The sequence below is a fragment of the Carcharodon carcharias genome, chromosome 36 (assembly GCF_017639515.1).
Source record: "Carcharodon carcharias isolate sCarCar2 chromosome 36, sCarCar2.pri, whole genome shotgun sequence".
Lineage (NCBI taxonomy): Eukaryota > Metazoa > Chordata > Chondrichthyes > Lamniformes > Lamnidae > Carcharodon > Carcharodon carcharias.
Genome location: NC_054502.1, coordinates 2,261,811 through 2,283,825, shown reverse-complemented (window position 1 = coordinate 2,283,825; position 22,015 = coordinate 2,261,811). Strand labels below are relative to the sequence as shown.

At 44.6% G+C, this 22,015-nt stretch overlaps 1 protein-coding gene across 2 annotated transcripts in view; it reads left to right on the top strand.

Annotated features, from left to right (window-relative positions):
* The window catches only part of LOC121272849 (metaxin-1-like), a 116,321-nt gene extending 110,143 nt beyond the window's left edge, over positions 1 to 6,178 (top strand). For both annotated transcript variants that reach the window (XM_041179665.1, XM_041179663.1), the window contains 2 exons: positions 4,744 to 4,901; positions 5,127 to 6,178. In XM_041179665.1, the coding sequence (XP_041035599.1) occupies positions 4,744 to 4,901; positions 5,127 to 5,350 (382 nt within the window). In that variant the 3' untranslated portion in view covers positions 5,351 to 6,178. The remainder of the gene's footprint in view (positions 1 to 4,743; positions 4,902 to 5,126) is intronic.
* Positions 6,179 to 22,015: the final 15,837 nt, after the last annotated feature.

Here is a 22,015-nt window from a genome sequence, read left to right as displayed (position 1 = left end):
ACAGATTACACAATTGGGACATTATTGTATCCCCTTAACAAGGTCCAACGTTTCTAATCACCTTGTTAAAGAAGGGCTTGATTCTCTGTGGGAAGGTTCTGCAGAATTTGAGCAATGGGTAAAATAAAGGAAGAGTTTAAGACTGAGATTCAGGCTTCGAGGACCTTCAAATATACAGGGTTAGACATTAAGCAGCAGAAGTCAGGACTGACCTGGAATCAACAGTCTTATTTGGAAAATGTCAATCGCACCCCAACCAATTGGGCCAGGTCCTCACAAAAAGGAGATCCTGCATCCAAGGGAGAAATAGACCAGTTAAGAAGTTTGATTGTACAGTTGAACTGGTTGTGCACTCAGACTAGACTTGATGCTTTTTTTGATGTATTGGAACTGAGTACTGTGATGAAGCATTCTACAGTTGAGGAAGTTCTGAGAGCAAATGAAACATGAAAGAAATTAAATTCAGGAAAGTGCACACCCAAGTTCCCAGATTTGGGGATCCCGAAGATATGAAGTTGGTCATTTATAGCTTTTGGATGGATAATCTAGTACAGCAGGGTTATCATATTCTCAACGGGAAAGAATAACAAATGTTGTTCATTGGCCTGGGCAGCAAAGGAAATAAAAAGGGAAGTTAAAAGCACCTCAGCTGCAGAAACACTGGCTCCAGTAGAAGCGATGGATATGGGATTTTACTTATCAAACATTTTGTGGGAAATCCTATACAATGGATATTCTGAGAAAAGTTAGCCTGTTGAATGTTATGTGGATAACCATTCTCTGTGGGATAATATATATTCAACAAAGTGTGGCTGAGAAAAGGTTAAAGAATGACCTTGCCCGAATTAAAGAAATGTTGGAGGGAAAAGAGAGCTCTGAGATAAGCTGGGTCGATGGAAGTCAGCAATTAGGGGATTGTTTTAGAAAAAGGAATGCTTGCTTGAAGAAATTGTTGGAGGCTCTGGAAGACGGATGTCTTGTATAACGATGGGTTGTACAAAATCTGGGAAATGTTTTTTCTTTGATTTGTTTTGAAATTATTTGAATGTGTTAAAGTCTAATGTTTAGTTAATAGTATGTGAATTATATTGTTAAGATACAGAGGTGAAGGGCATTGTTTAATTACGTACTTTTATCACATCTGAATAGGGGACTACCTGGTGCAGAGGGTTGGGGGGGACTAATCGGCAGTCGGGGGGAGGCGGTGACATATTGATATACTCACTCAACTGATACTCTAGAGACCCAGTGTAATACTCAGGGGTAAAAGCAAAATACTGTGGATGCTGGAAACCTAGAACAAAAACAAAAATACCTGGCAAATCTCAGCAGGTCTGACAGCATCTGCGGAGAGGGATACAGTTGACGCTTCGAGTTGACGGACTCAAAACATTAACTATGTCCCTCTCCGCAGATGCTGTCAGACCTGCTGAGTGTTTTGTTGTAATACTCAGGGGTCCCGGGCTTGAATCTCACCACAGCAGATGGTAAAGTGTGTCATTCAATAAAATCAAGATCCGGTGCCGAGGGGGGCAGGAAGGGAGGAGGACCTTCCCGTGAGCCTGCTCCTGGGCCTGGCCAAGGTGGCCATTAACAGGGCCAGACAGCAGACAGTTGAGGGGGTGGTCTGGCCCGGTTGCCCCTCTTCTACAGCTATGTTCACACCCGGGTGTCCCTGGAGAGGGAGCATGTGGTGTCTGCAAGTACTGTTGAGGCCTTCTGTGACTGGTGGACACCGCTGGGGCTGGAGTGCATCATCAGGCCCCAAAATGACATTTTAATTTTATTAATTAAATTTCTTATAAAGTTTTCTCTTTTGTTCTGTGCCCTTTTAAGGGGCTGTCAGTTAAATTAGTTCATTTGTTAATTAGCTTATTTTTGTTCCATTGGTTTAATTAAAAGAGTATAAATAGGGGACAGCAGGGACACAGGTAGGGGAGAGGAGAGGTACAGGTATAAATAGGGGACAGCAGGGACACAGGTAGGGGAGAGGAGAGGTACAGGTATAAATAGGGGACAGCAGGGACACAGGTAGGGGAGAGGAGAGGTACAGGTATAAATAGGGGACAGCAGGGACACAGGTAGGGGAGAGGAGAGGTATAGGTATAAATAGGGGACAGCAGGGACACAGGTAGGGGAGAGGAGAGGTACAGGTATAAATAGGGGACAGCAGGGACACAGGTAGGGGAGAGGAGAGGTACAGGTATAAATAGGGGACAGCAGGGACACAGGTAGGGAAGAGGAGAGGTACAGGTATAAATAGGGGACAGCAGGGACACAGGTAGGGGAGAGGAGAGGTACAGGTATAAATAGGGGACAGCAGGGACACAGGTAGGGAAGAGGAGAGGTACAGGTATAAATAGGGGACAGCAGGGACACAGGTAGGGGAGAGGAGAGGTACAGGTATAAATTGGGGACTGCAGGGATACAGGTAGGGGAGAGGAGAGGTATAGGTATAAATAGGGGACAGCAGGGACACAGGTAGGGGAGAAGAGAGGTACAGGTACAAATAGGGGACAGCAGGGACACAGGTAGGGGAGAGGAGAGATACAGGTATAAATAGGGGACAGCAGGGACACAGGTAGGGGAGAGGAGAGGTACAGGTATAAATAGGGGACAGCAGGGACACAGGTAGGGGAGAGGAGAGGTACAGGTATAAATAGGGGACAGCAGGGACACAGGTAGGGGAGAGGAGAGGTACAGGTATAAATTGGGGACTGCAGGGACACAGGTAGGGGAGAGGAGAGGTACAGGTATAAATAGGGGACAGCAGGGACACAGGTAGGGGAGAGGAGAAGTATAGGTATAAATAGGGGACAGCAGGGACACAGGTAGGGGAGAGGAGAGGTACATGTATAAATAGGGGACAGCAGGGACACAGGTAGGGGAGAGGAGAGGTACAGGTATAAATAGGGGACAGCAGGGACACAGGTAGGGGAGAGGAGAGGTACAGGTATAAATAGGGGACAGCAGGGACACAGGTAGAGGAGAGGTACAGGTATAAATAGGGGACAGCAGGGACACAGGTAGGGGAGAGGAGAGGTATAGGTATAAATAGGGGACAGCAGGGACACAGGGGAGAAGAGAGGTACAGGTATAAATAGGGGACAGCAGGGACACAGGTAGGGGAGAAGAGAGGTACAGGTATAAATAGGGGACAGCAGGGACACAAGTAGGGGAGAGGAGAGGTACAGGTATAAATAGGGGACAGCAGGGACACAGGTAGGGGAGAGGAGAGGTACAGGTATAAATAGGGGACAGCAGGGACACAAGTAGGGGAGAGGAGAGGTACAGGTATAAATAGGGGACAGCAGGGACACAAGTAGGGGAGAGGAGAGGTACAGGTATAAATAGGGGACAGCAGGGACACAGGTAGGGGAGAGGAGAGGTACAGGTATAAATAGGGGACAGCAGGGACACAGGTAGGGGAGAGGAGAGGTACAGGTATAAATAGGGGACAGCAGGGACACAGGTAGGGGAGAGGAGAGGTACGAAACTGAACAAAAACAATAAATTCTTAATAAAGAAAAATTTTTGTGTCTTGGTTTTGATTTCACCAATGGGCTTGGATGCTATTAACGTTCCTCACCTGAATTGTTGAATGTCTCTCACAGGGATACAGCCCCCTCATCTCCATGAGCTGCTGTTACTGGGGTACAGGTCCCCTCCTCTCCTGAAGGTGCTGACTCTCACTGGGGTACAGGTTCCCCTCCTCTCCTGAAGGTGCTGACTCTCACTGGGGTACAGGTCCCCCTCCTCTCCTGAAGGTGCTGACTCTCACTGGGGTACAGGTCCCCTCCTCTCCTGAAGGTGCTGACTCTCACTGGGGTACAGGTTCCCCTCCTCTCCTGAAGGTGCTGACTCTCACTGGGGTACAGGTCCCCCTCCTCTCCTGAAGGTGCTGACTCTCACTGGGGTACAGGTCCCCCTCCTCTCCTGAAGGTGCTGACTCTCACTGGGGTACAGGTCCCCCTCCTCTCCTGAAGGTGCTGACTCTCACTGGGGTACAGGTCCCCCTCCTCTCCTGAAGGTGCTGACTCTCACTGGGGTACGGGTCCCCTCCTCTCCTGAAGGTGCTGACTCTCACTGGGGTACAGGTCCCCCTCCTCTCCTGAAGGTGCTGACTCTCACTGGGGTAGAGGTCCCCCTCCTCTCCTGAAGGTGCTGACTCTCACTGGGGTACAGGTCCCCCTCCTCTCCTGAAGGTGCTGACTCTCACTGGGGTACAGGTCCCTCTCCTCTCCTGAAGGTATTTACCCTGACTGGGGTGCAGGTCGCTCCTGTCCTAAAGCTGATGACTCTGGTGTACATGTTCCCTGTCTCTCCTGACGTTGCTGGCTGACTCCTATCGGGTTTGTTTGACTTGGAAATATGTCATCATTCCTTCATTGTCACTGGGTTAAAATCCTGAAACTCCCTTTGCAGCAGTACTTTGACCACATGGACTACAGTTCTCCAGCTGCTGAATCCTCACTGGGGATGGGAATAAATGCCAGCTTTGCCAGCAAAGCCAATATTCGGCAAGTGATTGAAACAATTGCATTCTGCACAGACCCATCCAGCAGCAGAATCGGGATCTGCACGCTGTGGCTTTTCTAGTCGAGCACCAACTTTGTATGATTGAAAAGTCACATTATTGTCTGGAAGAGGAATTTGTGCTGCCTCTAGTGTGTGCCATGTCTCTGTAATGTTCAGGCTCTGTCAGGGTAGCTGTGCTGAATGATATCTTCTCTTCTGTTTTAGACCCAGCTCCTTAGATGCCATCGTATTTGGACACTTGGCGCCAGTTCTGAAGGCAAAACTACCCAACAGCAAACTGCAGCAACATCTGCGCTCACTTGACAACCTGTGCGAACTCTGCACATCCATCCTTGGTCTTTACTTTCCAAATGATGGCTCAGGTAATCCAGGATGTACCCCGCTGAGCTTCTCTCAGCCTACAGCATTCTATTTTTTTTTGTGGGATCCTGCTGTGCACAAATTTGCTGTTCTGCTTGCCTATATCTTGACAATAACTTAACATCGAAGTTATCCACCGATTGGGAAGAGCATTGGGATTAGGTGTGACGACAATGTACTTTCCTTCCTGCTAATCTTTGCTCTGCACATTCCTGTCTTTGTTTCAGACCCTGAATGCAGCTCAAAGAAACTTCCCCGGAATAACTCACCGGATTCTGATGAAGATCCCCACAAGAGGCGCAACCAGATCTTATCGGTGATGGTGGGGCTCTCTGCTATGATTGGTTACGCTTTCCTTAGTGGCATCCTGTCCATTCAACGGGTAACAACTCATAATGCACTGAGGCAGCCCTCCCCACTGGAAGATGATGAAGTTGAAGAGGGACAATGAAAGTGAGAGATGGGGGAACGCAGCAAGAGAGAGAGAGAGAGGGAGAGAGATGGGCAGTGACGGGGAAGGTGGTGGGTGAGCAGGTGGGACCATTTCTGCAAGCATACTGCCCCAAGATATGACCAGTAAAAATTGTCCGGCACCAGGAGAAATTGCAGGTAGATTCCAGATCTTAATGTTATTATTGTTTGTTTTTTTTTTGAACGTTTAGCTCAGGGTCTTAAACCCTGCAGAACAGGTCAGGGCCAAAAGAAATTCTAGTTCCAAACTTTCCACCCCGTAATTAGTATTGAAATGTTATATTACTGTGGCCAGTGGGGGACTCTGAATGCTGCTGCTACTGTAATACTGAGTTGACAGGAACAGTGTCTCCCTGCTTTGACAATTCATTTCTAGCTATCAAAATAAAATTCCATTGCCAATTATTGTGAGGTTCATTGCAGGAATCGGATACTCTATAACACAACCTCAAGGTTAGATTCTGTTTTGGAACTCGGCCAAGATATGGTGAGGTACCAGCCCAGGAATAAATGTACAAATTCTTGTAAAGGTGAAATAAAGATTCCATCTTGGTGCTCATTAACTCAAAGGGTTTTAGTTTGGGCTGTAACTGCTCTGCCTTGAGTTATGGGTCCTGAATGTTCTGTGTTTTACTGTCTTCTACCAGTCTGCATGTTCCCTGGTCAGCTGAGACTTCAAAGTAAGATCATCTTTTGGTCCTGCTCTGTGAATGTGCTGTTCAGGACACGGGTATCCCACTTTCTGGAATGTGTTTCTTTGCATCTTGATCAGTTTCCATGAAGAGCAAATAAACCTGTTTGTATCTGATATTCAACTTCTGCATCTGCCCAGTTTATTCAGCAATAGTGTGTGAAAAGGAAGCTGTATGTGGATGGTGGGCCTGGACAGCAGTGTTAAACCGAAGCCCAATCCTTTCCTCACCAGTACTTTGGACAGTGGACAGTGGGTCAGAATGGGAACTCTGGGAGATAGGCTTGCTGGTGAGGCTCATTCAATAAAATAATAGTCCTGTTGGTGGCTGTTTGACTGTTGTTTGGTTGAGTTGGCAGTCACTTTCATGTGAAATTTAGCACCTCAGTGGTATCTGATACACAAAAGCTCTTTAATTTACTGACAAGCTCGGTGCTAGTTCTGTAATATTAAAGGATGATTTTTTATGCTGCTCAGTTGCCTATTTTTCAGGGAGAACGCTCTATTTTGAATTGTAGAAAATGACCAGTAAATAAATTGAATGTTGAAAAGTAGAGTCCTTCCAAAAGCATCCTTTTATTTGCATGATCACAGATGTGAGGATGGTGGTGACTGGCGTGCAGGACTACATGGACTGCAGGGGTTCAAGAAGGCAGCTCACCATCACTTTCTCAAGGGCAATGAGGGATGGGCAAGAAATGCTGGCCCAGCCAAACACAGCCAACATCCCTTGAATGAATCCAAAAACATGCCAGTGAGTTTGTCTGCGCGTGGTACCATTACAGAAACTTCAGTCCCTCTCTTTCCATCGTATTGGAGATGAAGTTGATGAGCAGGCTTATCACTAGCTGTAGCACCTGGATTGTGACCGCAGTCCGTGTGTGGTTTGTTGGATATATTGTATTCTCCTGGCATTTTAAGGCCACAATAATTGAGCTTCATTTCTCAGCTTGATTATGAGATTCTGCAGTGCTACAGCACTACTGCTGGTGGGAGGCTGTAATTGCAGCGTGACAAGCTTACATAGGCAAATTGCATTATAAAAATGAACCTAGAATCTAAGAAGGGATAAAAGTTCCCTCAAAAGTAACAACTGGAGTGCATACAGACATACTGTAATAATTATATTGGCCTCATTGGCACTTGGTCATAAAAACTGCATGCTGTGTCACTAAGCTGAGGGTAGACTCTGTGTGCTGCTGGCCTCCATTCTGTTCAAATGATTTGCCCCTTGGTCCCTGTGCAGTTCCCCTGTTTATTCCTAACTCCTTTACATACAGCACCTGCCCATAATGATCCCTGTGTATCAGGAAAATGAAACTGCTATGCATCCAGGCCCTTCCTGGGGATCAGGAGCCAGAGTTCCATTCCTGACCCTTGTGTCCTGGCTGGCCTCTCACCTTGCCCCCTCCCAACTCTTACCCTCTGTAAACCTGAACTCATCCAAAGCTCTATTGCCCAGATCCTAACTTGCACCAAGTTCTGTTCACCCATCGTCATCTCATGATGTTCACTGATTAGCATTGGCTCCCTTGAATTTAAAACTCTCAGCTCGGTTTCCAAATCCCTCCACAGCCTCATCCTGTGCTGTCTCTGTCACCTCCTCCAGCCCTTCAAGCGTCAGGTCCCTATACTTCATCACTGGTATCCAGCCTTCAGCTGCATACATCTTATGTCTGGAATTCCCATCCAAAACCTCTCTGCTTCTCTCGTCTTTTAAGACATTCCTTGAAACCTACCTCTTTGTACAAACTTTTGGTCGTCTGCTGGGATAACTCTGGCATTTTGCTACAGTAAAGTTGTTATATAAATACTAGCAGTTGTTGCTATGCAAATTGGGAGAAAAATCTTAATTGTAACTTCTCTAATTTCTCTCTGAAATTTTGTAATTTATTGATCCTTCTGGCTATATTTCAGCCACAAGGAATTACGGTGTTTGGAGTGGATTCTATTTAAACTCAAATGTTGCCAGGAGCAAGGTAAGGTCAGGTCAGCTTGCCCACTGCTGCTACTCATTCCCAGTGGTAGTACATCAATATTTTTCTCTCCTGATTTTGGCACTTTTAAATATAAATCACTCTTGGCTCTATATTCAGCCATTTCTCTCCCTGCGTAAAACCAAGTTCTGTAATCCCTGCTGAACTGGTCAGGGTGATAGATGTCACAGCTTCTTGATTAGAATCTAGTAACAAACCATTGTTCTTATCAAGTAAACGCTAAGTGCAGAATGTGAGGAAAGTTTGTCATGGTTCAAAGAAGCTGCACTTTGTTTGTCTCTTCCCAGACAGTGGAAATTTCTCACCTGCCAAACAAGTGCCAGGCTCAATCCCAGCCCTAACCCTTCAGGCATTGAGCTTGGCCAAGAGTGGTTAGCAAAAGTGACCTTTACTGGAAAATAACAGCAGCCCCAGGCCTGTGACTGCTTTCATCTGCTGGGTAGATGTCCAGAATCCGCTCCAGTCCAGAGAGAACAAACAGCGTTGGCCCAACACTACCACCTATTGGGGGACATGCAGTACTACAGCAGTCAAGCAGTTCACATTTTGTGTCTGTACCTGAGACCAGCCCTGTGCAATGAGAAACCATCTGAGTAATTTCACTCTGTCCGAGAGAATGCACCGTCAGGAGTGGAATGGAAGAGAAACTCAAGGCAGGAGATTGTTAGAAAGTCACAATGAAGTTAAAGGGGAGGGGAGGATGGTGTGGTTAAAGTGTTAGCTCTGTGCTACTGATAGTAGGTAACAGCATCAGTGAGCAGTGAATCGCCAACATTCACCAGCTCAGGAGGTAGCAGCTGGGGAACACGGACCTGGTGTTCCTCAAAAAAGGTGAAAGGCACGACACAAATGCAAATCTTTCTTTCAAAGATCTGAGGAGGTGCCTACGGAGGAACACTGCAAATCGAAAGAAAAGTTTCTGTTGGTGCCTTTGGGGATTGCTACCAAAACTAATTGTATGATGACAAGCAGAAAAGGCAACCACTCCCTATGCCTTTTGTGCAATGACATCTGTCATTTAACCTTTCCTGCGCTCAAATTTTCCCAGACTACCTTCCCTCTTCAACAGCAAAAAACCCATCACATTTCTACTTTCACTTCTGGGGAAGTTATGTTTGACTCCAAATGTTAACTCTGTTTCTCTCTCCACAGATGCTGCCAGACCTGCTGGGTATTTCCAACACATTCTGTTTCCCATTACATTTACTCAATATCAATACATGTGAACAGATGGTCAAAAATGGTCTCAAATTGATTCAAGTTTTTTGCTTATTTTAAGGATCACGAGGAGCAGCTAGCTGCAGTACTCCTCAGGTCCGTCGTTTCAGACCAAGTTTGTGGAAAACATTTAAAAACCAATAGCATTTCAATGTAAGCCCTGAATGTACAAGAGGGAAGCAGACAGGGAAAAAGATGAAAGGAAACAAAGGGACAATGTGCTCAGCTTGAACAAAGCATGTGATCTTGGGTTTGTCAACAATATCAACCGGAAACCACTGGCAAGGTAGGGAGAAGTAGTGATGGGAACATTTGTGACAGAAACCAGTTAGCAGACTTCATTTCAACCCCCTCCAACTATCACCCCCAGTGACAGAGAATTGGTCTGGACAGAAACACAAGTAGATGACAGAACAGAAATTGCAACATTACCTGGGTGTTTGGCATAAGACACGATTTCTTCCATCTTGCTCTGAAACCTTTCGCCAGCCTTGGTGGTTTATGCAGAAGGAAACAGTACTTGCTGCGGTAACATCAGTAGATCCATTGTATCGCAATACTTCACATTGCACAAACCGCTGAGGTACCGCTAAAACTCTTGGTGTTACCTGGTTTATCAGCAAAAAATGCAAGAGAAATGTAAACTGTTACACCAGCTTTACATCCCATTTTCACCCCCCTTCTATTCTGCTGAAGGTGCCAACTCTTAGTGGAGTACAGTTCCATGAGCATTACTTGCCCTCTTCCTGATCCAAGTACCCATTCTTTATGCATCGAAACAATGAGTGACAGCATAGCGTCCCAATCACATGAGCATTTGCCCAGAGGTGTTAATTGTATAACTTAAGGTTAAGTGATTTGGTTTTAGTTTACTCCAAGGAATATAAAGAGACACTTATTGACACCACTTATTGGTGGTGGGTTTACTGTTAGGAGCTAGGCAGTTGTAATGTCTCAGTTTGTCATGTCTCTAAGGCTGAGTAAAGATTGACTTTTGGTCTTGTCCCTCAGCGACTGGCTGTAAGAAGTTTTCCATTGCAGCAGAGAATGGTTCCTAAAGTTGAAGATTGGAAACGAAGAATTTTTTTAAGACATAAGATTACAATCCGAGTAGCTTTTGCAAAGAATGGCTGAAAGTGAGTGCAAGTTATCAGGGTATGATTACCCACAGATATTTGCAGAGTTTGAACTTTATGATCAATGGAAAAGTATTTTCTGAGCTGGAAGCCTGACAGTTGGATAATGAGGAAAGTTAGGTTCTTCCATCAGGATGAAATTTACCAGAAAGATATTCTATTGGATGCTTACAAGTTATGGTCACATTGATAGATTTCAAAGATGGGCAGACATTCCATGGAGGAACAAGGTGGGTGAGCAGGCTGGCCTTGGCACCATGGCACAGGAAGCCATTCAAGCAGGGACAGCAAACAAGAATGTAGTGGTAGTCTGGGACAGTATTACAAGGGAGATTGACACTGTTCTCTGCAGCAGAGAGTGAGAGTCCAGAAGGCAGTGTTGCCTGCCCGCTCTCAGGGTTCAGACAAATGCTCAGGGCTGGAGAGGAACGTGCAGTGGGAGGGGAAGGATCCAGTTGTCATGGTCCATGTTGGTACCAATGACATAGGCAGGACAAGGGAGGAAGTTCTGCATGGTCAGTATGAGCAGCTAGGCACCAAATTAAGAAGCAGAACATCAAAGCTGATACTCTCTGGATTTTCTCGAGCCAGGTGCGAATTGACATAGGGCAAATAAGACTAGAGAGATGAATGTGTGGCTGAAAGATGGTGTGGGAGAAGTGGGTTCCAGTTTGTGGGGCACTGGCACCCAGTACTGGGGAAAGTGGGGGTTGTACCGTAAGGATAGTCTACACCTGAACTGTGCTGGCATGTGTGTTCTTGTGAATTGCGTAACTAGGGAAGTCAAGAGGGCTTTAAACTAAACAAGTGGGGCGGGAGGGGGTTTGGGATCAAGCTTGGATGGATATGGTAAATCAAGGGGTAGATTCAAGGCACGAGACCATAATAGTAATATGGGAAATGAGGTACATAGAATAGCAGGAAGGGACAGAGAGGTAAAACCTAAGAATACACCAATAGTCCAAATTAGATGTCACAAAAATAACAGAAAAACAAAACTAAAGGCTCTGAATCTGCACGTAGCATTCATATCAAAGGAAATGAATTGATAGCACATATTTAAGTAAATAAATATGATCTGACAGCCATTACGGAGATGTAGCTGCAGGATGACAAGGACTGGGTCCTGATTATTGAGGGGTAGATGATATCCAAGAAGAATAGGAAGCTAGGTAAAGGTGGAGGGGTAGCACTGTTAATTGGTGCAATAGTTAGAGATGACCTTGGTTCAGGAGATCAGGATGTAGAATCGGTTTGGGTGGAGATGAGGAACAGTAGGGGAAAGAAGTCACTAGCGGGAGTGGTCTACAAGCCCCCTAACAATGTAGGACAAAGTATACAAGAAGAAATATTGGGTATTTGTGCTAAAGGGGCAGCAATAATCGTGTGTGATTTTAATCTACGTATAGGGCTGAATCTTCTGGTTGGCGTGCAGGGGTGGGCCCAACACACCGACGTGTAAAAGAACGTCCCGGTGTGATTATGATATTTCGTTCAACCAGCAAGCGCCGGAGTTGGCTGTGCACCCACCGAAATGTTAAAGGCCTATTAAGACCATCAAGGGATTAATTGGTGGGTATCTCTTCCGTGTCTTTTTTGATTGGCCAAGTAGTTTCAGCCAGGAGACGTTATTGCAGCTGAAGAGCACGGTTAAGAAATTCACTTTTAAAATGTTTAACATCCAAATTAATGAATTAATTAGAATAGAGATGGTTGGGCAGGCGATGTGTTGCAGCTGTAGTGAGTGGGAGCTGGTGGGTGCTAATATGATCCACGGTGACCACATCTGCAGCAAGTGTTCACTGCTCGAGTTGATGAGCTGGAATCCGAACTGCAGACACTGTGACAGGGAGAGGGAGAGTTACCTGGACAGTATGTTTCAGGAGACAGTCACACACCTTAGATTAATTACATCAAATTTGGACCATGGTGACTGTGAGTGAGGCAGGTATGGGACCCAGAATTTAGCTTTGGAGGAGTCTTAGCCAGTGCCCTTGTCCAATAGGTACGAGGTTCCTGCTCCCAGTGCGGACAAGGGCACAGACTGCAGGGAGGATGAGCAAACTGAGCACAGCGCTGTGCTACAGAGTGCCAATCAAGTGGGGGGAGAAAAGAGAAATGTAGTAGTGATAGGGGATAGCATAGTTAGGGGAATAGATACTGTTCTCTGTAGCAAAGACAGAGAGTCCCAAAAGCTGTGTTGCCTACCTGGTGCCAAGGTTAAGGACATCTCTTCTGGGCTGGAGAGGAACTTGGGGTGGGAGAAGAAGGATCCAGTTTTTGTGGTCCATGTAGGTACCAATGACATAAGTAGGACTAGGAAAGAGGTTCTGCTGAGGGACTACGTGCAGCTTGGGCTAAATTAAAAGCAGAACCACAAAGGTAATAATCTCCAGATTACTGCCTGGGCCACGTGCAAATTGGTGTAGGGTAAATATGATTACTGAGGTAAATGCGTGGCTCAAAGATTGGTGTGGGAAAAATGGGTTCCGATTCATGGGGTACTGGCACCAGTACCGGGGAAGGAGAGAGCTGTCCTGTTGGGATGGGTTTCATTTGAACCATGCTGGGACCAGTGTCCTGGCAAATCGTATAACTATTGTTGCAGATAGGACTTTAAGCTAATTCGCTGGGCGGGGGGGTGGTGGTGGTGTTGGTGAAGGGACAATTGAAGGGAAATTTCAAAAATCAAAAAGAAGCGAGAGAGCAGAGGTGCAGGGTAGTGGAGAGGTGAACGATAATCAAACTGTGACAGGAAGAGGAAAAACTATAAGCAGAAGAGTGCAGCAGAAATTAGAACCAGAATGAGTAGTAACAGTAAAAAGTCAAAGCTTAAGACTCTTCATCTGAATGCACGCAGCATTTGTAACATGGTAGATGAGTTGCTGGCACAAATAGAAATAAATGAATATGACATGATAGCGGTTACAGGGACATGGTTGCAGGGTGACCAAGGCTGGGAACTCAATATTCAAAGATATTGGACATTAAGGAAAAATAGGCAAAAAGGAAAAGGAGGTGGGGTAGCTTTGTTAATGAAGGTATCAGTGCAGTGGTGAGTAGTGATATAGGTGCAATAGATTGTGATGTGGAATCAGTTTGGGTGGAAATAAGGAATAGCAAGGGGAAGAAGTCACGGGTGGGAGTGGTCTAGAGGCCCCCGAAGAGTTGCCTCACTGTAGGACAAAGTACAAGTTGTGAAATAATGGATGCAAGTTCAAAAGAGATTCATGAGGCTGATTCCTGGGATGAAGGGGTTGACCTATCAAGAATGGCTAAACAGGTTAGGCTTTTATTTGTTAGAGTTTAGACGAATGAGGGGTGATCTTATTGAAACGTACGAGATTCAGTGGGGGCTTGACAGGGTAGATGTTGAGAAGATGTTTCCACTAGTGGGGGAATCTCGAACTATGGGACAAAGTTGCAGAATAAGGGGACACTCATTAAAACTGAGATGCAAAGAAATTTCTTCTCTCAGAGCGTAGTGAATATTTGGAATTCTCTGCTCCAAAGAGTTGTGGAGGCTAGATCACTGAAAGTATTTAAAGAGGAGGTAGATAGATTTTTGAAATATTGGGGAGTTGAGGGCTATGAGGAGCTGGCACGAAAGAGGAGCTGATGCCTGGGACAGATCAGCCATGATCTTATTGAATAGCGGGGCAGGCTTGAGGGGCCGAATGGCCTACTCCAGCTCCTTTTTCTTATGTTCTAAAGCGGGCTGGGAAAATAGACTAAGGGGAAGGTCAGTGGATGAGCAGTGGCAGATATCTCATCAGGCTCAGCAAAATTTATCCTAGTCAAAAAGGACTTGATGAGAAGGATGAATCACCCGTGGTTAACAAAAGTGGTCAAGGAGAGTATCCAATCAAAAACCAAGGCATACAAAGCAGGGAAAACTAGGGGTAGGCCAGAGGATTGGGATTTTTTTTTAGGAACCAGCAGTGGATGACTAAAAAGCTAATAAAGAGGGAGAAAATTGATTATGAAAGTAATTTGGCAATAAATATAAAAACAAACAGCAAGAACTTCTATGGGTAAAGTGAGCATGCGGCCCTTGGAGGATGCGACTGGAGAATTGATAACAGGGAAATGGCAGATAATTCAAACCAACATTTTGCATCGGTCTTCATGGTGGAGGACACTATAAATGGTATCAGGTAAGTAAGGAGCCAATGGGAAGAAAGATCTTTGCAGTCACTGTCATGAGGGACAAAGTATTTGACAAACTAATGGGACTAAAGGCAGACAAGTCACCAGGACCTGATGGTCTGCTTCCAAGGGTTTTAAAGCAAGTGGCTGCAAAGAAAGTGGAGGCATTGGTTAAAATATTCCAGGAGGGTCCCAACAGATTGGAAAACCGCTAATATGTCGCCCCTGTTCAAGAAGGGAGGAGACAAAAAGCAGGAAATAATAGGCCAGTCAGCCTAAAGTCTGTCATTGGGAAAATGCTTTTTAACTGCTTATTAAGGAAGTAGTAGCAGGATATTTAGAAAAGCTTAATGTACTGTAGATGTGCTGTACTTGGATTTCTAGAAGGCATTTGATAAGGTGCCACATCAAAGGTTATTACAGAAAATACAAGCTCATGGTGTAGGGAGTGACATATTAACATGGATAGAAGATTGGCTGGCTGGCAGAAAGCAGACGGTACGCATAAATGGGTCTCTTTCTGATTGGCAGGATGTGACGAGTGGAGTCTGTAGGGGTCCGTGCTGGGACCTGAACTTTTATAATTTATATGAATGAATTAGATAAAGGGAGTGAATGCATGGTAGCTAAATTTGCAGATTACACAAAGCTAAGTCGGAAAGTATGTTGTAAAGAAGACATAAGGTTGCAAAAGGATATGGATGGGTTGAGTGAGTGGGCAAAGCTCTGGCAAATGGAGTTTAATGTGAGAAAATGTGACGTTGTTCATTTTGGCAGAAGAACAAAAAAAGCAGAGTATTACTTAAATGGAGAATGGCTGCATAATTCTGAGGTGCAGAGGGATCTGGGTGTTCTAGTGCATAAGCCATAAAAAGTTAGTATGCAGGTACAGCAAGTAAATAAGGCAGCTAATGGAATGTTATCCTTTATTATGAGATGGACTGAACATAAAAGTAAGGATTACCTGGAAAAACTCAGCAGGTCTGGCAGCATCGGCTTCTATCACTGCTTGTTTGTCCCTACAACCACACCAACCCCCTCCACCTCTCTGTCTCTCTATCTCTCCGCCCCCCACACACACACCTTAAACCAGCTTATATTTCAGCTCTTTCCTGGACTCGAACTCAAGTTCTGTCGAAGGGTCATGAGGACTCGAAACGTCAACTCTTTTCTTCTCCGCCGATGCTGCCAGACCTGCTGAGTTTTTCCAGGTAATTCTGTTTTTGTTTTGGATTTCCAGCATCCGCAGTTTTTTTGTTTTTATAAAAGTAAGGATGTTATGCTTCAGTTATACAGGGCACTGGTAAGACCACACCTCGAATACTGTGTGCAGCTTTAGTCTCCTTATTTTAAGGATGTAAATGCATTGGAGGCGGTTCAAAAGAGGTTTACTAGATTGATACCTGGAATGAATGGGTTGTCTGATGAGGAAAGGTTGGACAGACTGGGCTTGTTTCCACTGGAGTTTAGAAGAGTGAGGGGTGATTTGAACAGAGTATACAAGATCCTGAACGGCCTTGACAAGGTGGACGTCGAAAAGATGTTTCCTCTTGTGGGTGAGTCCAGAACTAGGGGGCACTGTTTTAAAATTAGGGGTCACCCTTTGAGGACAGAGATGAGGAAATTTTTTCTGAGGGTTAAACGACTTTGGAACTTTCTGCCTTCGAAGGTGGTGGAGGTCATTGAATATTTTTCAGGCAGAGGTAGATACATTCTTGTTAGGCAAGGGAATCAAAGGTTATCGGGGGCAGATGGGAATGTGGAAATCGAAACACAAGAAGACCAGCCATGATCTTAATAAATGGCGGAGCAGGCTCGAGGGACCCAGTGGTCTACTCCTGTTCCTATTTCTTATGTTCTTAAGGCAATCAAAGAGTCAATGTGGTTTTGTGAAAGGGAAGTAGTGTTTGACAAATTTTCCAGAGTTCTTTGAGGATATAACAAGCAGAGTTGATAAAGGGGAACCAGTAGATGTGGTGTATTTGGATTTCCAGAAGGCATTCAATAAGGTGCCACATAAAAGCTTATTGCACAAGATAGGAGCTCACGGTATTCAGACTAATGTATTAGCATGGACTGAGGATTGGTTAACACACGGAAGACACAGAGTCAGGATTAGTGGGTCTTTCTCAGGTTGGAAAGACTTAACTGGTGGAATGCCACAAGGATAAGTCCTGGGGCCTCAATTATTTACTATTCTATATTAATGACTTGGAGGAGGGGCAGAGTGTAATGTATCCAAATTTTCTGATGATACAAAAATAGCTGGGTGGGCATGCTGTGATGAGGACAAAAGGAATCTGCAAGGGGATATAAATGGGTTGAGTGAGTGGGCAAAAATGTGGCAGATGGAGTTTAATGTAGGAAAGTATGAGGTCATGCACTTTGGTAGGAAAAATCAAAAGACAGACTTATTTAAATGGAGAGAGACTCCATAAAATGCAGCACAGAGTGATCTGGGTGTTCTTATGAATAAAACACAAAAAGTGAGCATGCAGGTGCAGCAAGTTATTAAGGCAGCAAATGGAATTTTGGCCTGTATTTCTAGGGGGTTGGAGTTTAAAAATAGGGAAGTCTTGTTAGAACTGTACAGGGTATTGGTGAAGCTGTATCTGAAGCACTGTACAGTTTTGGTCCCCATATTTAAGAAAGGATATACTGGCATTGGAGGCAGTTCAGGCCTTTATTCATTAGAGTTTAGATGAATGAGGGGTGATCTTATTGAAACATACAAGATTCAGAGGGGACTTGACAGGGTAGATGTTGAGAAGATGTTTCCACTAGTGGGGGAATCTCGAACTAGAGGACATAATTACAGATTAAGGAGGCACTCATTTAAAACTGAGAAGTGAAGGAATTTCTTCTCTCAGAGAGTAGTGAATGTTTGGAGTTCTCTACCCCAGAGAGTTGTAGAGGTTAGATCACTGAAAGTATTTAAGGAGGAGATAGATAGAGTTTTGAAATGTTGGGGAGTTGAGGGTTATGAGGAGCTGGCACGAAAGAAGAGTTGAGGCCTGGTGCAGATCTGCCATTATTGAATGGTGGGGCAGGGTTGCAGGGCTGAATGGCCTATTCCTGCTCCTATTTCTTATGTTCTTAATAAAAAAGCAAAGCGTTACTTAAATGGAGAATAGCTGCAGAATTCCGAGTGCAGAGGGATCTGGGTGTTCTAGTACATGAGTCACAAAAAGTTAGTATGCAGGTACAGCAAGTAATTAAGAAGGTTAATGGAATGTTATCCTTTATTATGAAAGGAATTGGAAATAAAAGGATTTAATGCTTCATTTATAGAGGGCATTGGTGAGACCACATCTCAAATAGTGTGTGGAGTTTTGATCTCTTTAGTTAAGGAAGGATGTAAATACGTTGGATGCGGTTCAGAGGAGATTTACTAGATTGATACCTGGAATGAGTGGGTTGTTTTATGAGGAAAGGTTGGACAGACTGGGCTTGTTTCCACTGGAGTTTAGAAGATTGAGGGGTGACTTGAAGTATATAAAATTTTGAATGGTATTGACAAGGTAGATGTGGAAAGGATATTTCCTCTTTTGTGAGAGCCCAGAACTAGGGGGCACTGTTTTAAAATTAAGGGTTGCCCTTCTAGGACAAAGATGAGAATTTTTTTCTGAAGGTTATGTGACTTTGGAACTCTCTGCCTTCGAAGGCGGTGGAGATGGGGTCATAGAATATTTTTAAGGCGGAGGTGGATAGATTCTTGTTAGGCAAGGGAATCAAAGGTTATCAGGAGGTAGATGGGGATGTGAAATTCAAAACAAACAGATCAGCCATGATTTTATTGAATGGCAGAGCAGGCTCGAGGGGCCGAATGGCCTACTTCTGCTCCTATTTCATATGTTCGCATGTATACCACTATTCCACTGCCTCTGCTGGGTGCAGGACAGGACATAACCAGGGATGGTGATGGTGGTGTCTGGGACATTATCTGTAAGTTATGATTCAATGAATATAACTTCATCAGGCTGTTGCTTGACTAATCTGTGAGACAGTTCTCCCAATTTTGGCACAAGTCCCCAGCTTTTGTAGGTTCCACAGGGCTGAGTTTGTCATTGTAGTTTCCGGTGCTTTGGTCAATGCCAGGTGGTTTCTTTTAGACTTTTTAGCAGTTTGATGCAACTGAGTGGCTTGCTAGGCTATTTCAGATGGCATTTAAGAGTCAACCACATTACTGTGGGTCTGGAGTCACATGTAGGCCAGACCAGGTAAGAGTGGCAGATTTCCTTCCCTAAAGGACATTAGTGAGCCAGATGGGTTTTTGTAACAATTGACAATGGTTTCACTTTTAATTTCATTTTAATTCCAGATTTTTATTAAATTCAAGTTTCACCATCTGCTGTGGTGGGTCCCCAGTGCATCACCAGAGGTTTCTGGATGACTAGTCCAGTGACAATACCATTTTGCCACTGCCTCACCCATAATGCAATATAAAACATGGAGACAAGTTGCTGGAAAATCCAGTCTTTAGGCATTGGCTCATCCTTAAACAATGATATGTGTGAATTCCACAGATGGCTGGGATGTTCTCACCTATGTTTAAAGTCAATTAGGTATTTGCCGGAGATTTGATACTGCCTGTAGTCCAAATGCCAAAAGTCACAGGATTTTCAGCAGCCACCTTAACAGCTTGTTTGTTCACACGAACATTCAAATTAGGATCAGGAGTAGGCCACTCGCCTCTTCGAGCATGCTCTGCCATTCAACAAGATAATGGCTGACTGGATTTTAACCTCAACTCCACATTCCTACCTACTCCCGATTAACCTTTCACCCCCTTGCTTATCAAGAATCTATCTACCTCCGTCTGTCTTAAAAATATTCAAAGACTCTGCCTCCACTGCCTTTTGAGAAAGAGAGTTCCAAAGCCTCACAAGCCTTTGAGAAAAAAAATGTCCTCATCTGTCTTAAATGGGCGATCCCTTATTTTTAAACAGTGAACACTAGTTCTAGATCCTTTCCAATTGTGTCAAATTATTAAAAGTATTGACTGAAAATTCATAGTATCATATGCCTGTACTATCATATGCCTGTACTATCATATGCCTGTACTATCATATGCCTGTACTAGGCATAACAATTGTTGGCATGCACCCTGTAACTGGAAACTGGTCTCAGAGTTGGATTTATACTCGACTAATTTGGAAGCAGCGGAATGTTACAGAGAACCCCAACACTAACAGTAATTTCTTGGTTGTTTGCCACAACCAAGCCTTGAGTAAGATGGTTTCTTTGTGGATACTCTTGGCTTTTGCTTTCAGCTCAGCCCCAGGTGGAAGAATAGGAGCTGACTGAAAATATCCACATGTTGCTGCTTCACCTGTGGCTGTTCCCTCAATCATTAACAAAATAAAAAGCACATTGAAACATCAACTGCGCCAAACAATATAATCAGAGCAGAGTTAGCAAGATTAGAAATGCTGCATTTAAGTTTCTATTTTCTTCCCTACATTCCTGATGGCTGTAGCTCCTGCTGTGTTTCATTGACTTTTACCATCCTTCCTAACCCGAGCAGCCAGTCTTCATGTGAAAGTCAGTCAGTGTCAGCCGTCTATCCAACTGTAGGTTCAGCAGAGCTGAATCTGAACTGGTCTTCATGAACACGTGGTGATGCTAGTGAAGGTCAGTGAAAGGTGATCTGGTCTATTATTGTAGATCCTTCTTCATAGGGTGTCCCTTGGGATCAAGGATGATTTACTTCCACTCTAGTTCAATGGATTCTGAGATGGTTGTTAAGTCCAAAGCACGGTCTGCAGACTTGCCAACATGTGGGGCAGGTGGTGCTTGAAGGATCAGGCAGGAGAGGTGTTTGGAGGTTTCTGCAGTCTCTCCAAAGCCTTGGCTGTGCCTCTGCCTGTTTTTGACAAGGTCTCTCAATGTGTTCATTGCCTTCCCGAATGAAATTTCTCCATTTTGGTCGGTCACAAGCCAGGAACTCTCATGGAGGTGGCAGGTATCTTTGATTCCTTCAGGGAGGCTGTGTGGACATCCCTAAAGCATTTTTGCTGTCCTCCTGGGAGCCTTCTGCTGCAACCAAGTTCCAAGTGGAACAGCTGCTTCGGGAGTCTGCTTTCAGGCACATGAATGACATGACCCAAGCAGCAGAACTGGCTTTGAATGATTCACACCTTGATGCTGGGCTTGTAGGATTGAGAGAGGATGTTGTTGGGCTACCATATTTACTAATGATTTTGGAGGATCTGGTGAAGGCACCATTGGTGGTATTTCTCCAGTGTTTTGTGGTGTCTGATCTAGGTTGTCTCTGAAGACATAGAAGCATGGGAATCACTGCTGGCCAGTAAACCATGACCATAGTCTCGGGTTTGAGATCCTGGTCCTCAAATACTCTTTTCCTATGTCGGCTGAAAGCTAAGGTGGCAATTTGGAGGCAATGATGAGTTTCATTGTCTATGCCTATGTCAAGAGGATGTTCCCAATATTCAGAAAATGGTCAACATTTTCAAGTATCTTGCTGTTGATCTTAATTGACAGGGGGAGGCGGTTAGAAGAGGACTTTAGTTTTCCAGATGTTTCATTAAAAGCTCATTTTCTGACATGCTTCAGAGAAGAAGTTGACAAAGTCTTGGATATCAGTTTCTGAGTGAGTGTGCATATAAGCGTCAACCACATACTGAAGCTCAATGACTCGAGATTGGTGTGATTTTCATTTTGGATTGAGGGCAGTTTGGATGAACGGTTTCCCATCCTGCTGTGCAAATTATCTTCATGCCTCTTGGTAAATTGCTGGAGTTGAGGCACAGTATTCAAGCAAGGAAAATGGAGGAACGTTTTGGTACAATGACACTATCTTGTTTGACCCCAGTCTTCACTGAGATAGGGTCTGTGGTGGCTCAATTAGTGAGGATCACAACTTGCGTAGATGAAGGTGGAGGATGGTGACAAATTTCTGTGGGTAGCCAAATTTGAGGAGGATACTCCACAAGCCTTGATGCTTGACAAAGTCACAGATTTGCGTGAGATTGATGATGTTCCTGGCATTTTTCTTGAATTTGTCACACAGTGAAGATCATGCCTGTGGTGTTTCTTGATAGCCGAAAACATCACGGCTACTGTGAAAGGAGCTCTTTGACCACAGAGGTGGTGATTGAGGAGAATCCTTGCAATGATCTTTCCTGTGGCAGACAGCAGGGAGACTGCTCTGTAGTTACTGAAATCAGACTTGTCTCCCTTCTTGAATATAGTCACGATCAGTGTCCCCAAGATTCTCCCAACATGCACTCCTCTTCCCAGATGAAAGATATCAGATTATGCAGCTATGCTGGGAGTGTATCTCTGCTGAGTTTCAGAACTTCAGCAGGAATTCCATCTGCTCCAGAGACCTTGTTGTTTTTCAGTTGTGGAAGAGTTTTTCAACTTCACTTTGGGCTGTGGTATCTTTGAGACTGAACCAGAGTATTGAGGAATGGAGTTGAGGACATTCA